Source organism: Bidens hawaiensis, unplaced genomic scaffold, assembly GCF_021521415.1.
Source record: "Bidens hawaiensis isolate Kalapana, Puna unplaced genomic scaffold, B.hawaiensis_p1.1 tig00037691_1, whole genome shotgun sequence".
Taxonomy (NCBI): domain Eukaryota; kingdom Viridiplantae; phylum Streptophyta; class Magnoliopsida; order Asterales; family Asteraceae; genus Bidens; species Bidens hawaiensis.
The window spans coordinates 99,740-124,338 of NW_027496597.1; the positions used below are offsets into that span (position 1 = coordinate 99,740).

The 24,599-nt window shown below is 38.5% G+C and overlaps 1 protein-coding gene across 1 annotated transcript; it reads left to right on the top strand.

Annotated features, from left to right (window-relative positions):
• The first annotated feature begins 388 nt into the window (after positions 1–388).
• LOC143589660 (uncharacterized) lies at positions 389–978 on the top strand. The gene is made up of 2 exons (XM_077070358.1): positions 389–599; positions 704–978. Exons 1-2 carry the CDS (start codon positions 389–391, stop codon positions 976–978), a joined length of 486 nt encoding a protein of 161 aa, XP_076926473.1.
• Positions 979–24,599: the final 23,621 nt, after the last annotated feature.

The following is a 24,599-nucleotide window of genomic DNA, read 5'->3' on the forward strand; positions in this document are numbered from 1 at the left end:
TTGGGTTATTAGAAGATGATCAAGAATACATTGAGGCAATTGAAGAGGCAAGCCATTCATCGTTGGGTCACGGAGTACGCACGTTGTTCGCTACAATGTTGTCAACTGATAGCTTTCTAGACCAGAACATGTATGGATAAATACTTGGAAATGGCTTTCTGATGACATTATTTACAACCAACTACGTCTTTTAAAGTCACCAGGTATCAATATTTTGGAAGTGAATTTTACAATCTTTATATGCATATATAGTCATTAATATTACCAAATTTTTTATTCAATTTTTACAGAGTTATCGCTAACTGAAGATCAAATCAAGAACCTCACTTTATTTGAGATTGAAAACATCTTGCTGCGCAACAACTCAAGCTTAAGAAGATATAAAACCATGCCTTTCCCTGATGCCGAGTATATATCTATTGCATCTAATAGTTTGATTTACGAAGAGTTGTCATACGATCAAAACCAGCTAAAAGTAGAGTTCCAAACTCTATTTAATTCAATTACTCATGAGCAAAAAAATGTTTTTGATCGTATAATGATGGAAGTTCAACAGAATAAAGGTGTTGTCTTCTTCGTATATGGTTATGGTGGAACAGGTAAAACATACTATGGAAGAACTTATCAACTGCCATAAGATCAAAAGGAGAAATTGTCCTAACTGTTGCTTCAAGTGGAATTGCTTCGTTTTTGTTATCCGGAGGTCGCACAGCACATTCCATGTTTTATATTCCGATAAATCTGAATGAGGATTCTACTTGCTACATTGATCCAGGCACAGACGAGGCACAATTATTAGAAAAAACCAAATTAATAATTTGGGACGAGGCTCCAATGGCTCACAAACATGGGTTTCAAGCTCTTGACGGGTCTTTAAAAGATGTTTTATCTTCTAATTTTCTATTTGGAGGAAAAGTTATTGTATTTGGAGGAGACTTTCGACAAATCCTACCTGTAGTTCAAAAAGGCACAAGATAAGACATAGTAAACGCCTCTCTATGTTCTTTTTTACATTTGGAGTGAATGCAATGTCTTGAGATTAACAAAAAATCTAAGGTTAACTATGGGTAGGCCATCATCTGATGTTGAAGAAACCAGATTATTCATAAAATGGCTTTTAGATATAGATAGGTTAAGGTAATGTTGGCGGTCCTAATGATGGTGTTGCAACGATAGATATACCTGAGGATCTACTTATATAAGATTATGTTGATACTATATCAAAAATTTTTGAATTTGTATATCCTGATATTCTAAAGAATTACGAGATGTTGGTGCAAGATGCCAGTAGTTCATTTATCTCGTGTTTATTTGTGTCTGTAATCGTTACATTGTTCTTATTATGTTGAACTTGTTAGTTTGCTATTAGTGTTAAGCGAACTTGTGGGATGGCGAAGTTAGGGACAACTTCGCCTAGCATGTTAGGCGAAGTTGTCGCTTTATATTCCCTAACTTCGGCTTATTTGGGAGAACTTTTGACGGCTAGGTTTTGTGACATTGTGTGTTACATGTTTGGTGTCTTTGGTTATCGTCATCGCAATATATTGAGTATTCCTTTGTGTTTGTGTGTTTGCGTGTGATTTACGTGTTCTCTGTATTAGCACTCGTATCGTATACGTAGGGGATTCCGCACCCTCGTAGTACGAGATACTCCTGTGTAGATCCGGCTGGGAACCTACAATTGGTATCAGAGCATTTTGCTCGTGATTGTATGGTTCGGGATTATCACACGAGTGTTAAAATTATTTCGTTAGACCATTCACGAAATTGTTTTACGTTGAAACACCGCTCCTTTGTTAGTTTCTCTACAATACTCATCAATCGCACCTTCCTGTCACTCTCGCAACCTTCATTATTATACGTATCAGATCTGCAAATCTAAGCCGTTCACTTAGCGAAGTTGCCTTCATACGGAACTAGGGTTTCAGCGAAGATATAGGGTTTCAACGAAGTTATAAGGTCAGCGAAGTTATAGGGTTTCAGCGAAGTTATAAGGTTAGCGAAGTTATAAGATTGGCGAAGTTGGGGCCAAGGCGAAGTTTGGCTAGTAGCGAAGTTCTTATAAGTTCGCTGTTCACTGTTCACAGGATATTGTATTTGAATTCTAGGTATCGTTTCGTTCAAGTATGACTTCGATAAACATCACAGAACTGGTAAAGATGGAAGTTGAAGCTGGTTCAGCAACTAAAGCTACAAAACTGTTTAAAGGTACTGATTTTGTTGCCTTGAAAGATAGGTTTGAACAGTATGTGAAATATCAAGATGCAAAAATGTGGGTCTGCATTAAAGATGGGTACATTCCACCGACTACTGAGTTTGAAGGTCGTGAGCAACTTAAGAAATATAATATGATGGAGGATGATGAAAAGAAAATGTACGAAGCAGAAAGTAAAGCACTAGCAGCCATAACAATGGCACTACCTCAAGAGATCCTTCATACCTTCAAAAAGTACAAGACTGCTAGAGAATTGTGGGAAGCACTAGAGAACCGCTTTGAAGGAAATGTTGGAATTCGAAATTCAAAGTCAAAACTGTTGAAAACTCAATTCTCAGTGTTCAAGTACCTTAAGAATGAGTCACCTGATGATATAATCACAAGATACTATCACCTAATGACAGAGTTGAACAACTACACCATAAAATACACAGAGGCAGAAATTGTAGAAAAACTACCGGATGCTCTACCGCCCAAATGGGAAATATACACAGTCTTGATAAGAGATGATAAAGATTTTGAAACTTTTGAGTTGGAAACGGTGGTCAATAAGTTACGTAATTATGAGCTAAATATGATAAGGAAAGAGACTCCAACTGATCAGGTTCAGAATCCAGGAATGTATGGTGCAAAAGGGTCTCCAAATTAAAGCTCTTAATCAAAAACGACTACGTATTACTCAGAGGTGAAACAGACTCTACTCAAGATGGTCATGTGGTGATGAATATGGATGGAGACATATGCTTTGTAGCAAGTGGAAGTAGTTCGTCAAAACCTCAGTCCTTTGCTGGTAATTCCTCAGCCAGTGCATCTAGCAAGAATTACTCAAGGATTCCTATGAGTGTGAAATCAGCTGAACAAAAATTTACTCTTTATGCCTCCTTGATTGCCACGTTTGAGAATTACATCAAGGGAAATATAGTAGATCCTGCAACCTTAGATGACGACTATGATCAGATAGATGCCGATGACATGGAAGAAATGGATCTGCAGTGGCAAATGGCAATGATTGTAAGAAGGGTGAAGAGGTTTATGAAGAAAACTGGTAGAAAGTTCGTTAGAGAGAGACCGGGGTTCGACAAGTCAAAGGTTCGCTGCTACAACTGTCAACAAAATGGACACTTTGCTAAAGAATGTACAAATGAAAGAGTCGAACGAAGTCAGAACAGGCCTACGCAGCAGAATGGAAGTCGTAGTGAAATCAAGGCTATGGCGTCTCAACAGAACGGTGGGTATAACTGGAATATACAAGTTGAGGAGGTGATTGAACAAGCTAATCTGGTAAACATCTAGACTGGAAGATGTGACAGAGAATCAGTGGAGAATCAAGCATGCATGGCAGAAGTGAACGATCTGCTATCAAAGGTATGTTCTGAATCTCACTATGGGCAATGTGAAAAACTGTTTGATCAATTGAAAGCCTTAATCGATCAATTTGTTAGTTTGGATATTGAATTAAAAACAATTAAAGGAAGTACATCACTATTCCAAAACTAAAGAAAATAGCTATTCGGTAAAACTAAAAGCTAGTGTAAAAGACATCAGAAGCCTTAAGGCCACCTTAGCTGAAAAATACAAGTAATTGATCTTAGCTATGAGGTTGTAGAGGAAAAGACCAAACTGATAGCAGAAAAGGACAAACAGAAAAATTGAACAATTTAGAAATTCGTCTGTGGTTCTTGATCATATACTGAGTGTTCAAAGTTCCCCAAACAACAAAGGGGGAATCGGATACACTGAAGTTCCACCACCTTTCAACAATAATTATACTTATAATCCTATTAGTCAGCAATCCGTTTATACTGAAACTGGTCAGACAATACCAATTAAGGTTCATTCAAACAACACCGATGTTGATATGAATGAGACTGTTTAGACAAGCTCTAATGTCACAAATCTTAATGTCACAAGTCCTAATGTCACAAGTCCTGTTTCATCAAATTCGGACATAACCTTTGAGTCCGTTGAGATGAAAGATGAAGTTGTGTTACTCAAACGTGGGGAGGAATACGATTTTGACAAAAAGAAATATTCTTTAAACCCATTTGTTCCCCCGTATGTGAGACAAACTGATAGAAACACAACCTTATCATCTAAAGCAAATCTTGATATGAATGTTCAAAGGAACGCTAATAATTCGAACAACAGTTGTTTTAGATGCAACAGGATAGGACACTTTGTCAATGACTGTCCTCTGAAACGGAGAAAATCTAGAAATATGAAACCAACTTAAAACGAGAATAAAACAAGCTCTAAATATGATGCTGGTAAAAATACTAACACATCCCACTTCAATCGTTGGAATAATCCAAGATTTCAAAGAAACCAGCCTCGTTTTTTATCAACTAATTACAGATCAGGTAACTATGAATCAATTAGTGCTAGAAACTCATAGATATATGGATGGCATCATAATCAATGTTCTAGAAATTCTCCATCTCGATCAAACAGAAACTCTCCTCTAAAGAACTTTGGGCAACCAAGGAATTGGATGTTTGCTAATAGGTTTGATCAACCCAAGACCAAAAGGTCATGGGTCCCTCGCTTCTAATTCATCTCTTTAATTGTGCAGGAACAGTAGAGCAGGACCGTAAACAACATGTGGGTTGTAGATAGTGGCTGTTCCTGGCACATGACTGGCAACAAGAAATTGTTACTTGATTGGAAGACTGTTCAAGGGGGAAGGGTTAGTTTTGCAGGAGAAAGTGGAGGGAGAATTACTGGCATTGGTATTGTTACTAATGGGAGAATCAAGTTGGAAAAAGTTAATTTTGTAGAAGAGTTAAAGCACAATCTTTTAAGTGTCTCTCAAATCTGTGACAAAAAATACCGTGCATTTTACAAAAGATGAGGCACTCGTACTTTATCTTGGTTTCAAGATTCCTGAAACCTGGGTTGTGATGAAAGCTCCAAGAGAAAAGAACACATATGTAATGGACATGCGGTCAACCGAGATGGTGACGGAAGAGTCATGCCTTCTGTCAAAAGCAACAGAGTCTGAGTCAGAATTGTAGCACCTAAGAATGGGTCATATTCATCTTCGTAAGATGAACTACATTGTCAAGAATTGGCTGTTACTTGGGGTTCCCTTGAAGAACTTCAACTTTGAAGACCAATGTTTGTCATGCAAGAAAGGAAAGCAGCACAAGAAGCCACATCACTCCAAGAGGGTTAACTCAATTGTCAGCACTTTGGATTTTCTCCACATGGATCTTTTTGGTCCCATAAATGTCAAGAGTCTTGGAGGAACATCATATTGCTTGGTTGTGACTGATTATTACTCGCGTTACTCATGCGTTTATTTTCTGAAGGCAAAAGATGAAATGGTTCAGTTGGTAATTAACTTGATTACCAAGGTGGTAAATATTGTTGGGAGAAAGGTTAAGTTCATCAGAAGTGATAATGGCATGGAATTCAAGAACTACCAAATAGAGATGTTTTGTTTGCAGAAAGGGATTTAACATCAGTTTAGCGCACCATATACTCCGCAACAAAATGGAGTAGCTGAAAGGAAGAACAGAACCCTAATCGAAGGCGCCAAGACTATGCTGGAAGACGCTAAACTTCCCGTGGTGTTCTGGGCCGAGGCTGTTGCTCCGGCCTGTTATAACCTTAATTATGTTTTAACTGTTAAAAGATTAAATTAAACCTGTTATGAACTTATGCATGGTAGAAAGCCAAATCTGAAAGGTCTTGAACCTTTCGGGTCCCCATGTTCGATATTAAAGACTAACTCAAAATTTGGTGAGAAAGCTGACGAAGGTATTTTGGTTGGCTATGTTGTTGGGACACCCAACAGAAGAGTTTTTAATTTATTCAACAACAAGGTTTAGGTGGTCTGTAACACTGACATTACAAGTTACAAATCACCAAAGCCTAGCATGGGACCAGGAGAGGCTTTCGACTATGATAAACTATTTAAATCTTTTAATATACCTTACTTGGATTTTGCAGACATAGATGAGAGAATGGCCACTCAGATGCTATTCGATGAAGAAGAAGCCATTGTGCATCGTCCCCAGTGTAATTAAAACCAACCTACCACGTCAAGTGTTGTTGAAACTCCATCTGTCTCAAGCGACGATGACTTTTTCATTCCGTTTCACACTCAACATAACTCAGATGAACTCCCTTTAAATCTTGAAAATGATCTAGATGTTGGTCGCGTTCAAACTACTAGATCCACAAGAATCATCCCTTGGAGAATGTGATTGGTAATCCTTCTTATGGTGTGCGTACCAGAAGGAGTTTGGAGGTAAACACATGTGTGTATGCATGCATTAAAGACACTGGTATTATGAATGAATGCTTGTATGCTTGCTTCATTAGTTAGATTGAACCAAAGAACTATCAAATGGCACTGAAGGATAGCTCGTGGGTAGAAGCCATGCAGGAAGAACTGGCTCATGTTAACAAAATGGAAGTATGACGACTAGTTGAAAAACCACAAGATGTGAATGCAATCGGTACGAAGTGGGTATTCAAATGCAAGAGAGATGAGAAAGGAGTAATCATTCGCAACAAGGCAAGATTAGTAGTCAAAGGGTGTAATCAACAAGAAGGAATCGACTACAACGAAGTGTTTGCTCCTGTGGCAAGATTAGAGGCAATTCGACTGTTCCTGGCCTTTGCTGCACACAAAGAGATGAAAGTATTTCAGTTGGATGTTAAGAGTGCATTTCTAAATGGAAAAGTCAATGAAGTGGTATATTTCGAGCAACCTCCGGGTTTTCCTGACCCAGACTTTCCAGATCATGTGTACAAGCTTAGTAAAGCATTATATGGCCTACATCAGGCCCCACGAGTTTGGTACGCAACTCTGTCAGAATACTTGCTGGAGAATGGGTTTGAGAGCGAAAAGATCGACAGTACTTTGTTTGTAAAGAGGAATGGGAGTGATTTTCTTCTCGTCCAGGTCTATGTGGACGACATCATCTTTGCTGCCTCAAAAGTTTCTATGTGCCAGGAGTTTGAAAAAATCATGAAGAAGAAGTTTTAGATGAGCGCCATGGGTGAATTAACTTTCTTTTTGGGCTTACAGGTAGATCAGAAGAAGGATGGCATGTTCATTCATCAAACTAAGTATGTTCACGATGTGCTTAAGCGCTTTAAGATGGACGATAATACCCCGTTTGACACTCCAATCTGCGTAAACCACAAACTTGGTGCTGATTCCGAAAGTGATGAAGATGTGGATCCCACTCAGTATCGGGCAATTTTAGGTTCTTTAATGTATTTAACTGCTTCTAGACCTGATATTATGTTTGTAGTTTGTCTTTGTGCTCGTTTTCAGGCCAATCCCAAGGAATCGCACATGAAGGGAGTGAAGAGGATCTTGCGGTACCTTAAAGGAAAGCCTAAGTTGGGTCTCTGGTACTCAAAAGGTAGAGAACTGGATCTGGTAGCATACACCGAATCTGACTATGGAGGATGCAATCAGAACAGGAAGTCAACAACCGGTGGATGTCAGTTTCTTGGAGGATGATTGGTGTCATGGCAGTGCAAGAAGCAGACCTCTGTAGCCATATCCACCTGTGAAGCAGAATACATGGCAGCATCGAACTACTGATCCCAGGTTTTATGGATACAACAACAAATGCGCGATTATGGGCTGGATTTAACTCAAACTCCTATTTGCATTGATAACACTGTTGCAATCTCAGTAACTAACAATCCCGTTAAACATAGTAAAACTAAATATATTGACATTCGTCATCATTTCATACGGGATTGTGCTGAGAAGAAATTAATTGTGCTTGAAAAGGTTGATTCACTGGATAATTTTGCCGATCTTTTTACAAAAGCGTTTGACCGATCCCGTTTTCAAAACCTTGTTGAGCTTAATGGGATGATCAATCTTGAGTAACCTTATTTTCCTTGTGTTTTTATTAAAAAAAACATCACTATCGCTGAAAACTATGTCGGTAGCTTAAGTTTGAAGGACATATTCCTGAATATGTTTGGTCCTTACATCTACTTGTAGACTATAAGGATAGCCATTAACCTAATAACTGAAAGCGACCGGGGAGGTTTATGATGAGTTTTTATTCCTTAGCTGAAAATTATGTCGATTAAACTTAGTCGGATGGACACATATTCATATGTGGTTGGTCCTGCTGATCCACTAGATCTTCAGGATAGCCGTTTACCAAGAGACTTCGAATTGATCAGGGTGTTTGAATATAATTTTTTTTTTGGGAAATGATATACTTTTTCAGTCTATAACTTCGCAAGAAGTTTCAAAATTGATGTTAAAAGTGAAAATTGATCCAACCTTGGAAAGTGATAGATAAACTGATTTTGTGTGCCTAACCGGTGAAGTTATTAGGCCTAAAAGACTCTAGAACAGTCATTGTATGTTATGGTAGCTTTCTATGGTGCGTAAAAGTAGAAGTGATACAAACTAAAACTACTCGATTTACTATAGAGAGTCATTTTGAAATGTGCATGTCTCCACATATATCTCTCCGAATGATAGGCAGAAAAGTGATTACCCAGTCATACACGAGCCCGTGAGTGTCTTGATCCCCGCGAAGACTATGTTATTTTTTCGCAGTGATCCAGATTCGGGACTTGCAGTCGTCTGTTATGTATAAAAAAAAACTTATTATCGTTAAATCTTACGAAGATTACATGTTCATAAATATCAAGGAAGAGGCATCGACTGAGTATAGTGAAAGCATATTCAAAGTATCAGAAAGTTCAGAAAGACGACACTTGAATATTGATTGATCAGATGCTACGGGTCGAAGTCAACTCGGGGTGATCTGGGGAAAGCCAAATACGCCTTGAGAATAGATAGAAGGCATCACAATTTCTCAAGTGATGTCCATCTAAATTTTGAGCTTAATTGAACTTAATCCGTATCAGAGAAGCAATGAAAACCATACTAAGTTTATACCTGACTATAACCTGTTTCTCTATGTCATAATAACGCTGAACATGAATATCTGTGACAGCCTCTTAATCAATATGATTCCTGTTCGGATCTTTTCTAAAAACATGTTGGGTTTCTGCAAGACTGAAATTTGATCCCGTCCTTGTATTTAACCTTTGTTATGTAGTCTGCCTGATGTTTTATTCTCATTAAAATCTTGGTTACTCATCTTTGATCGATTTTTTAGAATAAATAAACTTCGCAAAGGCGAAGTTGACTCTTTGGCGAACTTAAGTTCCTGGGTGAATTATATATAGGGCGAAGTTATTTCAACTTCGCCACTAGGTATTCATAAACAGTATAAAAGGCATACAAGGTCAAACTCTTGGTCAAACCTTTTCAACTTAAACCCTAGGCGAGCTTACCTTTGAATCAACATCTTCTAAATCTGTTTCTCTTCTGCGATTAAGGTTCCTTAAGTTCCCTTGGAGCATAATTTATGGTTCTTGGTTGTTAGGATGTTTCACAATGTCAGTTTTAATTCGATTTTCTTATAAAACCCTTAAGTCACTTTTTCGCGTCGAGTTAAGGTTGTTTTGATCATAATAGTTATTCGTAATCTTAATCGTACTATCCTATTCATGTAATCAATCTCTGATTTTCCATTCTTCAACTTAAATGGCTGTTCCTGATGCACCGTTTATGCGGCGAAGTTAGGTTTACAGCGAAGTTAATTGAAAGTTCGTTGTTATAAGAACTTCTCTGCTTAAACATTTGCTTCCAACTTTGTAATCTTCGCTTGTATAAATGTATACTTCGGTATTGGAATGTATAAATGTTTTACATACTAAGCAAAGTTATACATCAAACGAAGTTACCATCTTCGCTTAAGTCTCAATTTCGCCAGTATCATAATCAGCGAAGTTATCAACTGTTGCCACTTTTGTCTAACTTAGCTCGTTTGTGGCTGGTGCTGGTGGTACAGGTGGTGATGAAGGTGGAGGTGATAAGAGACAATTTTTTTCGGGTCACAACATGTATGTCACTTTGGATCCGGATAGTCGTGGAGCAGAGAATTTTCGTGAGATCATCTCGTTTCTCATTCGTTCACGTATCTTTCATGCCAGTACAACTACTTTACCGATATCTCTACCAAACATTGAAGACTTCTTGAGAACGGTGGAATAAGACTGTCAGGTTGAACCACCAGTGATGCGTGCTACTATGAACAATCTAGTGGTGCAGTTCTCGGCAAATCCGATCAGGGAAGCTTTATAGTTCGGGGTTGAAACCACTCAGGATCCTACTGAGCTTTCAGCTACTTTCATAAATGGAGCGTTTCTTCGTATGGGGTATTCAGGTCTGTTGGGAGATTCTCAAAGGAGAAAGGGGTTTCAATTGGATCAGTGGCGTTTCTTGATGCACGTGATAATTGTGTACATGTCTGGTCGCAAGGCTGGTTTTGATGGTATGGGTGCGACAATGCAATCCGCAATGGCTGCATTAAATTACAATAAGCCTTATAGTTTCAGTCAGATGGTATTTTATGAGATTGATCGTCTGCGACGAGCAGTGGCATGGGAACGGTTCTTGATGTACCCAAGATTCTTACAGATGATTCTCAATCATATTGCCCCCAATCTGCCACAACGTCGTCCTATCTCTTATGTGGAAAGCATCAACAAGAGAATTTTTGCACAGTGTAGGTCATCTAGTGCACGTAGCAAGCCTGAACTTTGTCCAAGGCACACTGCCTTATTTGGGTATCTTGTTAACCCTGCTTACGTTGCTCCGCGAAAGGATGAGTTTAATGATCCGGATCCGCAACATGTTGATATTCCTCAACCACCTACTGTGGTACAACCACCATCGGTTGTTCAAGAAATTCCAATTGTTGACCCCGTTGCAGCTCCTGAAGAACTAGTTGATCTTGAGGTTGCCTTTGGAGGGCAAGGTTTCTTTGACATGGAAAGAGTTGATCCTGCTGCTGAAGTTCAAGCTTCAGTGGTTGAAGTTTCTGGTATACATGTTTCTATGGCTGGCCCGTCTGTTACCTCCGTGGAGGACTCAAAGGAAACTTTATCTGACTCCTCCACCGATGACACTTTGGAAGCACATCGAGTTGTAGTTGCCCAAGAGAGGATCCAAGGAAAACTAAAGAAGGATTCTGATGATAGTGAGTCAGATTATGAGGATGAACTGTATCGCTTTGTACGTAGATCAAAGAGGGCCAGAGTTGGAGAAAGTTCAATTATTGTCCATTTTTCTCCACCATTCTTATCGGGTATGTCTATGCTACCTCCCTCTATGCTAGATCAACTGCAAGTAACCTTGAGTGTACCAATGGTAGCCTTATCTGCACCATCTGGTATAGCTCTGTCTACAATACAGATGTCGGCACCAGAGATTGTTTCTTTACCACCTACTCTTACTCCGTCGGAGGTGGTAGCCAGATTTGTTGAGTCTACACTAGTAGCGACTGTTGGGTTATCTGTTTCTATGCCACCCACGGTTACTATTCAATCTACATATGATATTCCAGCAAGTATGGGAATTCCACCGCCTTATGCTCAAGATATATCCCACATGCGGTTTGATTTTGATGCCACCCTGTCTGATTCGGAGCGGATGGCGACACTTGAAAGAGTTGTTGCTGAACAGTTAAGGATAAACCTCATTCAGACACAAGTTATTCAAAGGCTTGTGGCTGAGAACCAGATTCAGTCATCACTTCTCATTGAACACGGTAAACTCTTTGATGCTCTTAAACAGTTCTTAGCATCTCAGGGGGAGACTAGTTGCAAATGTGATGAGCTGATAACGAAGAAAAGACAGGACAGAGACGATGATCCCAATGCATCTAAAGATGCAGGTGGTGAGCTTCCAATAACTGAACAAACTCTTAGGGCTTCCACATCTCAGGGGGAGTCTGCTTGTCCGTCAGGCAGTGCAGGTGGTGAGACAGTGGTTGTGGATGATTAGGATGAGTTGGTTGACGATGTGCTGACAGTTAGTGAGATTGAGAAAATTGGTGAACAAATAGAGATTGACAATGGGTTAGAGGAAGGAGAGATAATTGATGATAGTGTTGAGCATGATATTCCAAGTTTTTATCAAGAAAACGTAGTTCAAGATGAAAATGTGTCGGGTGATTCTGAATGGGAAGAGCAGCCAAGATGGAAAGAAGGCTGTGCTCAGTGGTTCTTCAAGACAAAGAAGGCAGTGGTACCCGCAATGTTCAAGAAAAGTTACAATATCAAGGGTTATGCTAAATCGAAGAAGGGTATTATTTGCTGGTTGTATGATGAACAGTTAAACCTGTTTGTGATAAAGCGATATGATGGGATTTAGTATTTTGCTAAAGCATTGAGGTCGCTTAACACTTTGCCTAAGTGTGAAGTGAATGATTTGGCTCGGTTGAGATTGATAAATAGAAGTGACGATGATTTTGCGAAATGGGTTGGAAAGATCGTGTGGAAGGAGAGTGTTAAGGAGAAAAAGTTTGAGCTTTTGAAGCCTCAAATGGGGAAGCTGATTGAAGATAAGGAACGAGGTATGCGGGCTGATGGCAAGCCTGGTTGGTGATGAAGTATAAGCCGATTCGTTGTTTGAAGGAAGTTCCTATGAAGCTTATGCCCTAGGATGTGTTGAAGGATCTTAAGTGGTGGTATGTTGATTGCCAAACTGCTGAAGCTATGATGGAAGATGAAGACGAATATGAGATCTTAAGAGTGTATGATCCAATGCACTTGGTTAATTTGTCTCAAGCTGACTTGCAGGTTCTTAATGAGAAGAAGATTTTCTATATACCTGCGTGGAAAGACGAAGCGAAGAAATACCAGAAGGTGGTCTCAGTTTGTGTGAGACAGTGTGTTCATGCTTGAAGACAAAGGGTGCGTGCTTTTTAGGTTACAAGACACGTCAAAGACGTTAAAGATATGAAGCTACTGCCAAGGGGGAGTCTGTTGGTGCAAGATGCCAGTAGTTCATTTATCTCGTGTTTATTTGTGTCTGTAATCGTTATATTGTTCTTATTATGTTGAACGTGTTAGAACTCGTATCGTATACGTAGGGGATTCCGCACCCTCATGGGTACGAGATACTCCTGTGTAGATCCGGCTGGGAACCTACACGAGAACCAACATTACTTTCAAGACAGATCCATACTTGGACCAACAAACGAAATTGTTGATGAGATTAATGATAGTTTGCTCAAGTTTTTTTCCAGGTGATGAAGTCGAGTACTTAAGTTCAGATACCATATGTAAATCAGAATATATTAATGACACTGTTGATACAGATTTATACTCCCCTGAACTGCTTAATGGTCTAAGAATATCCAGACTAACAAACCACAAACTTGTGCTAAAAGTTGGTGTTCCTGTTATGCTCCTTAGAAATCTTAACCAGAAAGAAGGCTTATGTAACAGTACTTGACTACCAATTATATATTTAGGTACTCGTGTAGTTGAAGCAAAAATTATTTCTGGAACTAACATTGGACATAGAGTTTTTATCCATAGATCACCGCTAAATCCAAAAAACAATAAAATAGCATATAAATTTCAAAGACGACAGTTTCCCCTTGAAGTATGTTTCGCGATGACCATAAACAAAAGCCAAGGTCAGTCATTATCTAGGGTTGGTTTGTACTTTAAAGAACCCGTGTTTGCACATGGAAAACTATAAGTCGCCTTGTCAAGAGTTACAAGCAGAATTGGGCTAAAGATTTTGATTCTTGATAAACAAGGTAATCTGACCAATACAACCACGAATGTAGTGTACAAAGAAATTTTTTCTTATTTGTGAAGTATTTGCTTGAAGTCTCTTTTGTAATTCCTGTAATTTTAAATTAAGTTGTAATTGTATTAGTAATGTATGACAATTTTTTTGTTGATTGTATATTTCTTAATGTTTAAATTTTAATTTTTTATCAACTGCCCGTGTAATACACAGGTCTTAAACTAGTGAAAGTATAAAAATATTAAAGTAACATAAGGTACGTATGAATTGACCATAAGAGGGTAGCAGACCCTAATAATATCTATGAATGGAGGTGGCAGACCCTAATAATATATGTGAATGAGGGTGGCAGACCCTAATAATACCTGTGAATGAGGGTGGCAGATCCTAATAATATATGTGAAGGAGGGTAGCAGACCCTAATAATATGAGGTTATAGGGCGAAAGGCTCTTTAAAACGTATAAGTATGTATGTAAAGTAAGATAACATATGAAAGCATGAAAGAATGAAAGTAATAATGAAGGTATATACTAATGTATGTACAAAAAAGTAAAGCAAGATAAGTATGTAATATATGAACATATTGTATGTTGCCTGATTAACTAGAACTCACTCAGCGTAGCTGACTTTTAGTATGCACGCAGGTGAATAGGCTAAGGCAGCTCGCTTGAATGAAGACACATGGCATTGGACTGAAGATACTGACATCTTGAGAAGAATGTTGTAATGTTTTAAAATCACTTTTAAATTATGTTTCAAGACAAGAGTTTAGTTGTTGAGACTATTCGAATGATCTGTAATATATGGTTGATGTTTTTATATTCCGCAAATCCAACGGAATTATAACTGTGTTTATGAGTAAATCCAACGCCATAGTAGGGTACCGGGATCGGGGCTTTACAATTGGGTTGTTTGGATTTCGGGTTAAAGGGATTGGGTGTCAGGTTGGAACTACAATGGGATGCCAAAAATAAAAAGACCGAATTACTGAAATTGTCATTTATATTTGTATCAAATTTACCCTTTGTTCTTAATCTTAAAAATTGATATGTATTGCATTTACGTTTTCAAATCAAACAACCTTTATCCTTGGCCCTAACTCCGTTAAATTTCATCATTTAATTAGGTCATGTGCTGATCATGTGAGGGTATAACAGTAATTTCATCCCTTTTTATTTTTCCTCAATTTTATACCAACCATTTTCATAATTATTAAAAATCTCTCTCTCTCTATCTCTCTCTCTCTTAACATACACAGACTCACTATCTCTCAACGTTATCTCTATGTATGGCAACCCTCCACCACCGGTTTACAACAACTTGCCACCATAAAAAATCGATTATAGTCTCTGCCACATGTTGGTTTACTCCAAACACCAAACCCTAGATCCATCATCAACCCTAGTGCGGCCACCAAACCCTTGATCTTTCGCTTTTGTACCACACTACAAACCCTATATCTGTCGTCGGTTGATTAACATGGGGGTGGTGAATATGACTGGGAGAAACCCGTTTCTGGGTTTTTCGGTGAAGATTGAAGATATCGTTCCTTGTAAGTTAATGTCGATTATTATTCAAATTAGGGTTGAATTTGGAAAGGAGGTAAAATTGGTTAGTGGGTAATGTGTCTAGATGATGATGTAGATGAGGATTAAAAAGATTTGGTGAAGAAGTGGTTGTTTTAAGTATCTCTTATAATTTCATTATTGTAATGTATGGATTTTGAGGTTACTGGAATTAGGTAAGCTATTGTTAATTGATAATTTGATTGTTTGAGTTTATGAAGATTAAGTTTGGAAGAGTTGGAGCATTAGTAGTTATCCGGTTGTGTGGTGGTGGTGGTATAGAGAGAGAAAGAATATATATGTATGTATTTTAGTTTTGATTATTAAAATGAGTTTTTAAACAAATGGGTAAAATGACAAATATGCCCTCATGCGTAAGGTAGATGGCCTTATTTAACGGTAAAAAATAACGGAGTTAGGGCCAAATGGCAATGTTTGTTAGATTTTAAAACGTAAAAGACAAAACATATCAATTTTAAAGATAAAAAATAAATAATGAAATTTGGTAAAAAAAAAAAACACGACAATTTCTGTAATTCTGTCAAAATAAAAAAAAAAAGTGATTCAATAACAATCATTACCACAATTTACAAAGTTTATTATTAAGAATGAGCAAATTGGATTTTAATAACTAACATTTTTGCAGTTAGCCTATGATAATTCCTACCACTAAACCCCAAGTGCGTTACACAACGAATTCAGTTGGTAAAACTGAGGCGTTGCAATTGTAAGCCAACGTGAATTCAGTTTGTATTAACTACATTTGTTATGATACCACAAGTTAACATACTTGCAAAAGCAAAATAAAAAAAAATTATAGGCGTAGAGCGTATTATTTTTAAAATTACCATGCTTATGACAATATTCAATCGGTCGGTAAAACCAGATGTTGTCTTATAGCGGCGAGTTGATGCGTATTCGGTGAGCATTGGTTACGTTCGTAAAATTATTTTAATAAAACCAAAAATATAAATTTGTTGAATTAGCATATAATATATATATATATATATATATATATAAATATATATATATATATATATATATAAAACGATGTCTATTTGGTCAGCAAAAATCAAGCATTGGTAAAACCCAAGCGTTGAAGCCCGAATATTGGTAAACTCGAGTGTATGACGGCGAGTTGATGCAAACTTCGATAACTTTCAACATAAATTAAATTTAGTACCTGTTACAGTCGTCATTTCCTAAACTCGAAAACCCGGCCCTTTTTAAAAATTTATTGAAATCAAAAACTTTTGTTGTTAAGGAAAAGATATCCTTTTATGTTTTTTTCGTAATTGTATTATATAACCAACCCGGTTTGTTTTCGGGTTCATCCTTGTTAATAAAATAATGTTTTTCATGTTATAATCATGCCCCATACTTGTCGTTTCGTTCCATTGTCTTTGACGGTGTTTAAATAGCGTATTTTGTGCTCAAATTGACCTAAAACAAACTACAGGGAACTAAATTTCCAAAAACCAAAATATTCCAAATCCCATCTCCACGCATGGCGCGTAGGATAGACCATAGCCCTACGCGCGGTGCGTGAAACTGATCATATCAACAAAAGTAATATTTTTAATGGTTTTGGTTCGTTTTCGATCGTTTAAGCCCCAAACTCGAGTTTGTTTTCCTTCCAAATCAACCAAAATTTATTCCATAAACATTAAACATATTTTTCTCCATACTTCTTTTATTTATGATAATTAAATTAAAGGTTTTACTTTAATTTAAACTAACCAATAAACATCTTTTCATACAATTTCATTGGTGGAGTTTATTTCTTCTTTGTCTCTAAACCCTTGCTACTTGCCTATATAAACACACTTTTCTTAACCATTTTTCAGTTTATTTCTTCTTTTCATACAATTCCATTGGTGGAGTTTATTTTTCTCATTTTACAAATAAACCCCCAAATTAGAATTCAAGTTTAGTTTATTTACTTTTATTTATATTTACTTTCGGACACATCCTCAATCCTAAACTCATTAATTTCTTGGACTTGCTTGTCAAACACCGATCATTCCGGTTCGCCCGCTTAAGGATCGGCTCGTCTTCCATCACTTGCTTCATTTCCAAGTGAGTAATCACACACCCCTTTTTTAAATTTTGATACTTTTAAGAGTAGCATGTGTACCATATTCAAACTTACCTGTTTTAAAGCCTCAATATTAAATTAATAATTCAACAATTATGTGTTTATACGAATAATTGCTCGATTACTTGTTTATCCCTCATTTATGATTACATGCACGAGTGTTTGATTATTGTTACAGTTGGTCTCATTAAGTATGATCATACGCCCCCCTAACTATTGCCACTTTGTGCCAAATAGAATAAGGTGTCATTTACATCATCCATGTAATATGATTGTTGCCTATTAGAAAGGAGTCTCAGTTATTTAGATTACATTTATAATGGTTTTAGTGATGTTCTATATTCACATATGAATTGGGACTTTGCCTCATTATATACATATATCAAAACTAGTGTATTGCTTACCAACATTTGTGTTGATTAAATCTATTTTCATGCATGTCACAAGTTTACTTTTAGGTTGATTATGAAGATTGAAGACCCATCACTTAGATTGGACTTTATGATATATAAATATAAACATATGTTAGCTTGTTATTTACTTGTATTATTGTACTTTGTTTAGGACAAGTTGTACTTGAGTTATTAACTGAAATGAATAAATTAATTATTGTCACATAATAGTTGTTAATCTTCATTGTTATTGATCAATCTTGAATGTGAGTGTGTGTTTGTGATTTGAAATTTTGTATGATGGTGATGTGTGTGTGTGTGTGCCGTAATATAGAGAGGGAGGAGCAGAGTGGGGGAGTAAGGGATTAGAGTGTTAAGTTGATACTTGGATTTGTTTACAACTCATTTGGCTAGAGATTAGGTTGGTAATGATTGGTGAAGCGAGTTGGTAATAAGGGGTTGGGAGAAAAAGGAGGTGGGTTGGTGAGGTGTATGGTGAGCCGGAAAAGGGGGGTGAAAGGGTTTGATTAAAACATAACTTGGTTAATCGTTTTAACGTGTTGCGAGTTTTAGATAATCAATCATATACCGTTTTTAATAATTTTTGTTAGACTTTGAACGAAATCAAATTCCTGACAATATGGACTATAAAAACTATTTTTCTAAAAATAGTTTGTGTCGTGTCCTTTCCGGGTCCTGTACTAGCTTTTGTTTACTTATTTCTCAGTTTTTGTGATACGAGCCTTCTAAAATCATGTTTATACATTATCTCTAATGTTTTAACATATATTTTAAATTTTGGGGGCCACTTAATCGTATTAATGATTTATTTATTTTCTAGCCCGCTGCCCGAGGTTATTTCACGTTAAGCTCGTTACGTGTCAAAATTTTGACTTTTTGTTGACTTTGCAAGATTTTGAATCTTAATAAAGTAAGATTTTATTCATCAAATGATATTATGATGCTATTCATGATTACATTAGTGATAACTTTTTGTCGGATGTTACACGTACCACATTCAAACTTACATGTTTTAAAGCCTCAATATTAAATTAATAATTCAACAATTATGTGTTTATACGAATATTGCTCGATCACTTGTTTATGCCTCATTTCTGATTACATGCACGAGCGTTTAATTATTGTTATGGTTGGCCTCATTAAGTATGATCATACGCTCCCTAACTGCTGCGACTTTGTGCCAAATAGAATAGGGCCCCATTTACATCCTCCCTATAATGCAGTTATTACCCATTAGAAAGAAGCCTTAGTTATTTACATTACATTTACAATGGTTGTATACATATATATAACTGAGAGTTCTATTTACACATATGAATTGAGAGTTTGCCTCATTATATACATATATCAAAACTAATGTATTGCTCACCAACATTCGTGTTGAACAAATCTATTTTTATGCATGCTACATGTTTACTTTTATGTTTATTATGAAGATTGAAAACTAATCACTTATATTAGAATTTAGGATATATAAATATAAGAATTTGTTAGCTTGTTATTTACTTGTATTATTGTACTTTTCTTTGGACAAGTTGTACTTGAGTTGTTAATTGAAATGAATAAATTAACTATTGTCACATAAAAGAGTCACTCTGTTAATGTCCAATCAAATATCGGGGTGTGACAATACCTAAAATTGCTACAAAATTAAGACATTAGAGGTAGGGTACCAAAAAGATCCAAATACCCAAGTCAGAAGAAAGCTCCTCGTATGCCATCTGCGGGACAAACGGATCACCCGCATAACTCACTCAAGGAAGAACATTGATACGTCCTTGGGACTATATGCGGAAGCATCCAGACATCCTCAAAAATCATCCGCGCGGTAATATATTTACCCACCAAGATGACCAGGAAGCAATGTCATAGAACAGCTGTAATTAACTAATTATCTTATAGAATAATTAACAAGATCCTTTCTTGAAGGATACATGACCCATCAACCAATGAATGAAGGACAGCTGGCTAGGTTGTTATAACCGTGCACATGGCCAGGGTTATATATTGACCTATCATAATGAGAAACGTGTCCAGGTTGTTATAACCATGCACATGCAACGTATAGCTCAACCTATCATATGAGGGCACGTGTCCATGCGGTTATGAAGGATCTTCTAGAATGGGACAGTTGGCCCAATCACATTCCATCACTCTTCGGCTATAAATACCTTCACAATCTCCTTGAGGTATTCATTCACTCCCCACTATCTACTCTAAATACTTAACTACTTTCTTTCTATCGGAACTATACTTATTCTCACGCCGGAGGGTGGTTATGGGAAGACCTCCCCACCTCTTGTCCTTCCCGTAAAGAGCTCACGGTGTCTGTTTTGCAGGTTTCTGTCACTGGACTTCGGGAGATTGTACTCATATCGTTGTTGGTTGTTGTTGAATCCTACCCTGCGGATTCATTGGATCTAAGACCCATTAAGGGGAGTAGATCTGTGTTTCTTCATTGTCATCATCCGTTCTTGTGTTAAAACTGTGATAATTCCTTGTTTCTGTTGGTTCGTACGATATGAGTCAATTTTTCGAAGGGTCGACGGGAACTCCTGCACCTGTTTCACGAACTACTGATGATGTAACACCTGGAGGCTTTACCCTAGGTGCGTTAGGTACCTTAGAGCATGTTACAGCGCCAGGTGGTCCTACTCCAACTGGCCTAGGACACGTCACGGGACTGGGAGGTTCTAATCCTGGCGATCCAGGACGAATCACAAGAGATAGTCGCCGGACTCGCACAAAATTGGGTCTAGAAGATGATTCTGACTATTCTGAACCGGCGAGAACTCATCATCGTAGTTCCAGAGCTAGAGGACCCTTATCTCCTGATGAGTGGTTCGGTATTCAGCAAGAAAACATCCCAGCTGAGTACGATCGTAGAGTGCGTGAAGAGTGACTCCATGCTCATGCTCTGACTTATGATGAATCTCCTAGGAGATCACGTTCCCCTCTCGCAACGGCGAGGAGGAGCCAAATCCGTCATAGCGTTCAGACGGAGAGGGATCCTTAAGAAGTATGGAGAATGAGTGAGCGTCCTCGCAGGGTCATGAGTGTACCCGCTTACTTAGACGAGTATGAAAGTCACAATTCAACGTATCATCCGGGTGACGTCAGTTATTATAACGGTGATATCAGACTTCATCTGCGAGGAGAAACTAGTCATCCGTGATTGGTAGTTCGTCATGCGGAATATCACAGTGATGCTGAGGAAGACTTCTCTAAGCCTTACCGTTTGGCAGCCTTTGCTGAAAAGTCAAAATTCATTTCACGCATTGCAATAGCCCCATTCCCAGTCAATGAAAAAATCCCAACATCCGTTGGAAAATACGATGGGATGACAGATCCCGCTGATCATTTGCTGAATTTTGTGGCTGTAGGAGGAGTCAGCGGTTGGACTCTTCCCTACTGGTGTCACATGTTTGCATTAACATTTACTGGTGTAGTGCGGGAATGGTTTGAGAAGTTACCAAACGGACAAATTAAGAAATGGGATGACTTTGTGGCCAAATTTTCCCATCATTTCAGTCAACTGAAGAAGCCTACTCGTGATCCTTAGGAGATAGTAGATGTGGTAAGGCGAAACAATGAATCTATCGAGGACTTCATAACTCGGTTCAACAATGAATGCCTTAATATCAGCGGGGTCAGCCAAGATATGCTCAGAGGAGTGTTCCGCAAGAACGTGAAGTGTGATGATTTGGTTCGAACTTTGACGAGCAGAGATGGAATGCCCAAAACTTGGGACAGAATCATGACAGCAGCTAAGCTGTACGCAAGAACAGAAAAAACGTTGAGCTCCAGTAATTAGAAAAAAGTGCCCAAAGTAGAGTTCAAACTCCACGACCAAACAGACAGGCCAAAGGAACAATTTGGTCAAGGCTGCAACCGTCCGCAGAATCATCAAAGCAATTCGATGCCAGATCTTTGATTGGCAATAAAAATAAGCAGAATTCTTCAGCGCGAGCTCAAAACCTAGCAAAGTCCCAAAGCAAGTTCAGAGGACCGAGCCGGAAAAATGGGTATTGAACAAAAAATTCCCGGATGAAACAGTTGTGATCGGACCTGCTATCTCGGAGATAGTAAGAACTTTTTTGAAGCAGTTGTTAACTAGGAACGTGGACATCTTCGCTTGGCAACCTGTTGACATGACCAGTGTCCCACGTAGTATTGTGGAACACAGGTTAAGGGTGAACCCGATGTTTACGCCAATTTTTCAGAAGAAGCGAAAAATGGGTCCAGAACAAACCAACGCTATGAATGATCAGGTACAAGATCTTCTTCATGCTGGAATCATTCCCAAAATCAAGTATCAAACGTGGGTGGCCAATTCAGTTATAGTTCCAAAGAGTAACAGAACATGGCGGATGTGCATAGATTTCAAGGACTTGAATAAGGCATGCCCAAAAGATTTTTATCCATTACCAGAAATTGATCTTAAAGTAGATGTTGTGGCCCCATTAAAGTTTAAATACTTCCTCGATGCATACGAAGGTTATCACCATATCCACATGGCGGCGGGTGATTAGGACAAGACAGCGTTTCACAAAGACCAAGGTATATTTTGTTACAAAATGATGTCATTCGGATTGAAAAACGCAGGTGCTACGTATCAGCGTCTGATGGATCAAGCTTTTAAGAATCAAATTGGTCGGAATTTGGAGGTATACATGGACGACTTGGTAATAAAAAGCATAGAATAAGATCAAATGTTGAGGGACATCGAAGAAACATTTGAGACTTTGAGAAGTTTCAACCTAAAACTGAATCCAGCCAAGTGTTCCTTTGGAATGGAGAAGGAAAGTTCTTATGAGTGATTGTTACAGGCGCGGGTTTTAAGACCAATCTGGATAAAGTCCAGGAAGTAGCCCACATGCCTTCCCTTTCTTCCCTCAAATAAGTGAAGACACATAACGGGAGATTGGCACCAAACAGATTCCTTGCAAATCATGCAGCCAAATCTTACCCATTTGTTTCAACTTTGAGAAATTGCCTCGAGAAGGCACATTTCAAGTGGACCGCCGAAGCTGAACAAGCAATCCTGGAGGTCAAAAAATGTGTAATGGAGTTACCGACCTTGACAACACCGCATGCGGGAGAGCCTTTGATGTTATACTTATCGGCGTTTGATATCGCCATTGGGGCCGTACTACTGACAGACAGAAAGAACGTTCAAATGCCAATCTTATATGTCAGTAGGACGTTGACAGACCCGGAGACCAGATAATAGATGCTTGAAAAGCTGGTTCTGGCCCTGGCTTATGCTGCCAGGCATCTTCGCAGGTATTTCTAGGGTCACCCCATCAATGTGTTAACAGGGTATAGGCTCAAGAGTGTACTATGCAAGCCGGAATTGTCTGGGCGATTAGCGAAGTGGGCCATTGGATTGGGTGAACATGCAATTGAATACACACCCAGACCAGCAACCAAAGGGAAAATATTTGCGAGCTTCGTCACTGAAGTTCCGCAGCACAAAGAAAAAAATGCTTAGTTGGACAACAACCCCAAGTACCTCCTGAACAAGGGCAAGTTTTTTCATTGTTCATGGATGGAGCTTCGAGCAATGATGGATCTGGCGCAGGCCTGAGGCTAGTTAATCTCGAAGGCCATGATTTTACTTGCGCCATCAAGTTAGACTTTAAAAGCAGTAACAACGAAGCGGAGTATGAAGCCTTTTGGGCAGGCCTGAGAATAGCTAAGAAGCTTGGGGCTAATCATCTACAAGCGCGGGTGGATTCCATGTTGATCGCAGGACAGATCAATGGAACTTATGAAGCGAAGAATGATGTGATAGCTTCATACTTGTCACAAGCGAAGGACTTGATCCTCCAATTCTCTTCATGCAAAGTCATTCATATCAAGCGAAGCGAAAACAAATCGGCATATGCTCTTAGTAAGTTGGCATCAACCAATTTTGAACATTTCCCTAAAGATATTCACGCCGAAGTCCTTGATCAACCATCTGTCGCGCAGCATCAGGTGTTAGTGATACAAATCGGAGTAGAATCCTGGATGACGCCAATCATAGCTTAATGGATACTAGGAGTTCTCCCGGAAGAGAAAGTCATGGCACAGAAGATAAGACACAAGGCCTTGAACTACCAAATGCAAGATGGTGTCTTGTACAGACGATCCTTTCTAGGTTCATTTCTAAGATGTGTAGACGCCGAGAATGCAAATTATTTGATCAGGGAAGTTCATGAAGGCATCTGTGGTCTTTACGCGGGCCCGAGATGATCGTAGCAAAACTCATGAACTCCGGTTACTACTGGTCGGGGATGCATATGGATGTTGTACAAGAAATCAGGAAATGTGATTCTTGTCAACGCTATGCTCCCAACACGCTGCGCCCGAAGAACGAGTTGGTTCCAGTGACGTCTACTTGGCCATTCCAAAAATGGGCTATTGACATCATGGGACCTTTCCCAGAAGCCCCGGGACGAGTCAAATTTTTAATTGTGGCCATCGATTACTTCACCCAGTGGGTAAAAGCCAACCAATCGCTTCAATTATGGCATCAAGTGTCAAGAAAATCCTCTGGGAATTTATTATTTGTCGATTTGGTCTTCCACAGGAACTTGTGAGTGACAACGGAACACAGTTTGCAGATGGCGGGTTGCAAGAGTTGCTGAAAGAACTTCAGGTCACCCAGATATTCACATCTGTAGCCAATCCGCAGGCTAA

Bases quoted from the DNA above. Each gene is read 5' to 3' on its own strand.
- LOC143589660 (XM_077070358.1), top strand. From the start codon at position 389: ATGCCTTTCCCTGATGCCGAGTATATATCTATTGCATCTAATAGTTTG. The intron at 600-703 runs GTAAAACATACT...TGTTATCCGGAG, and splicing joins ATATGGTTATGGTGGAACAG to GTCGCACAGCACATTCCATG.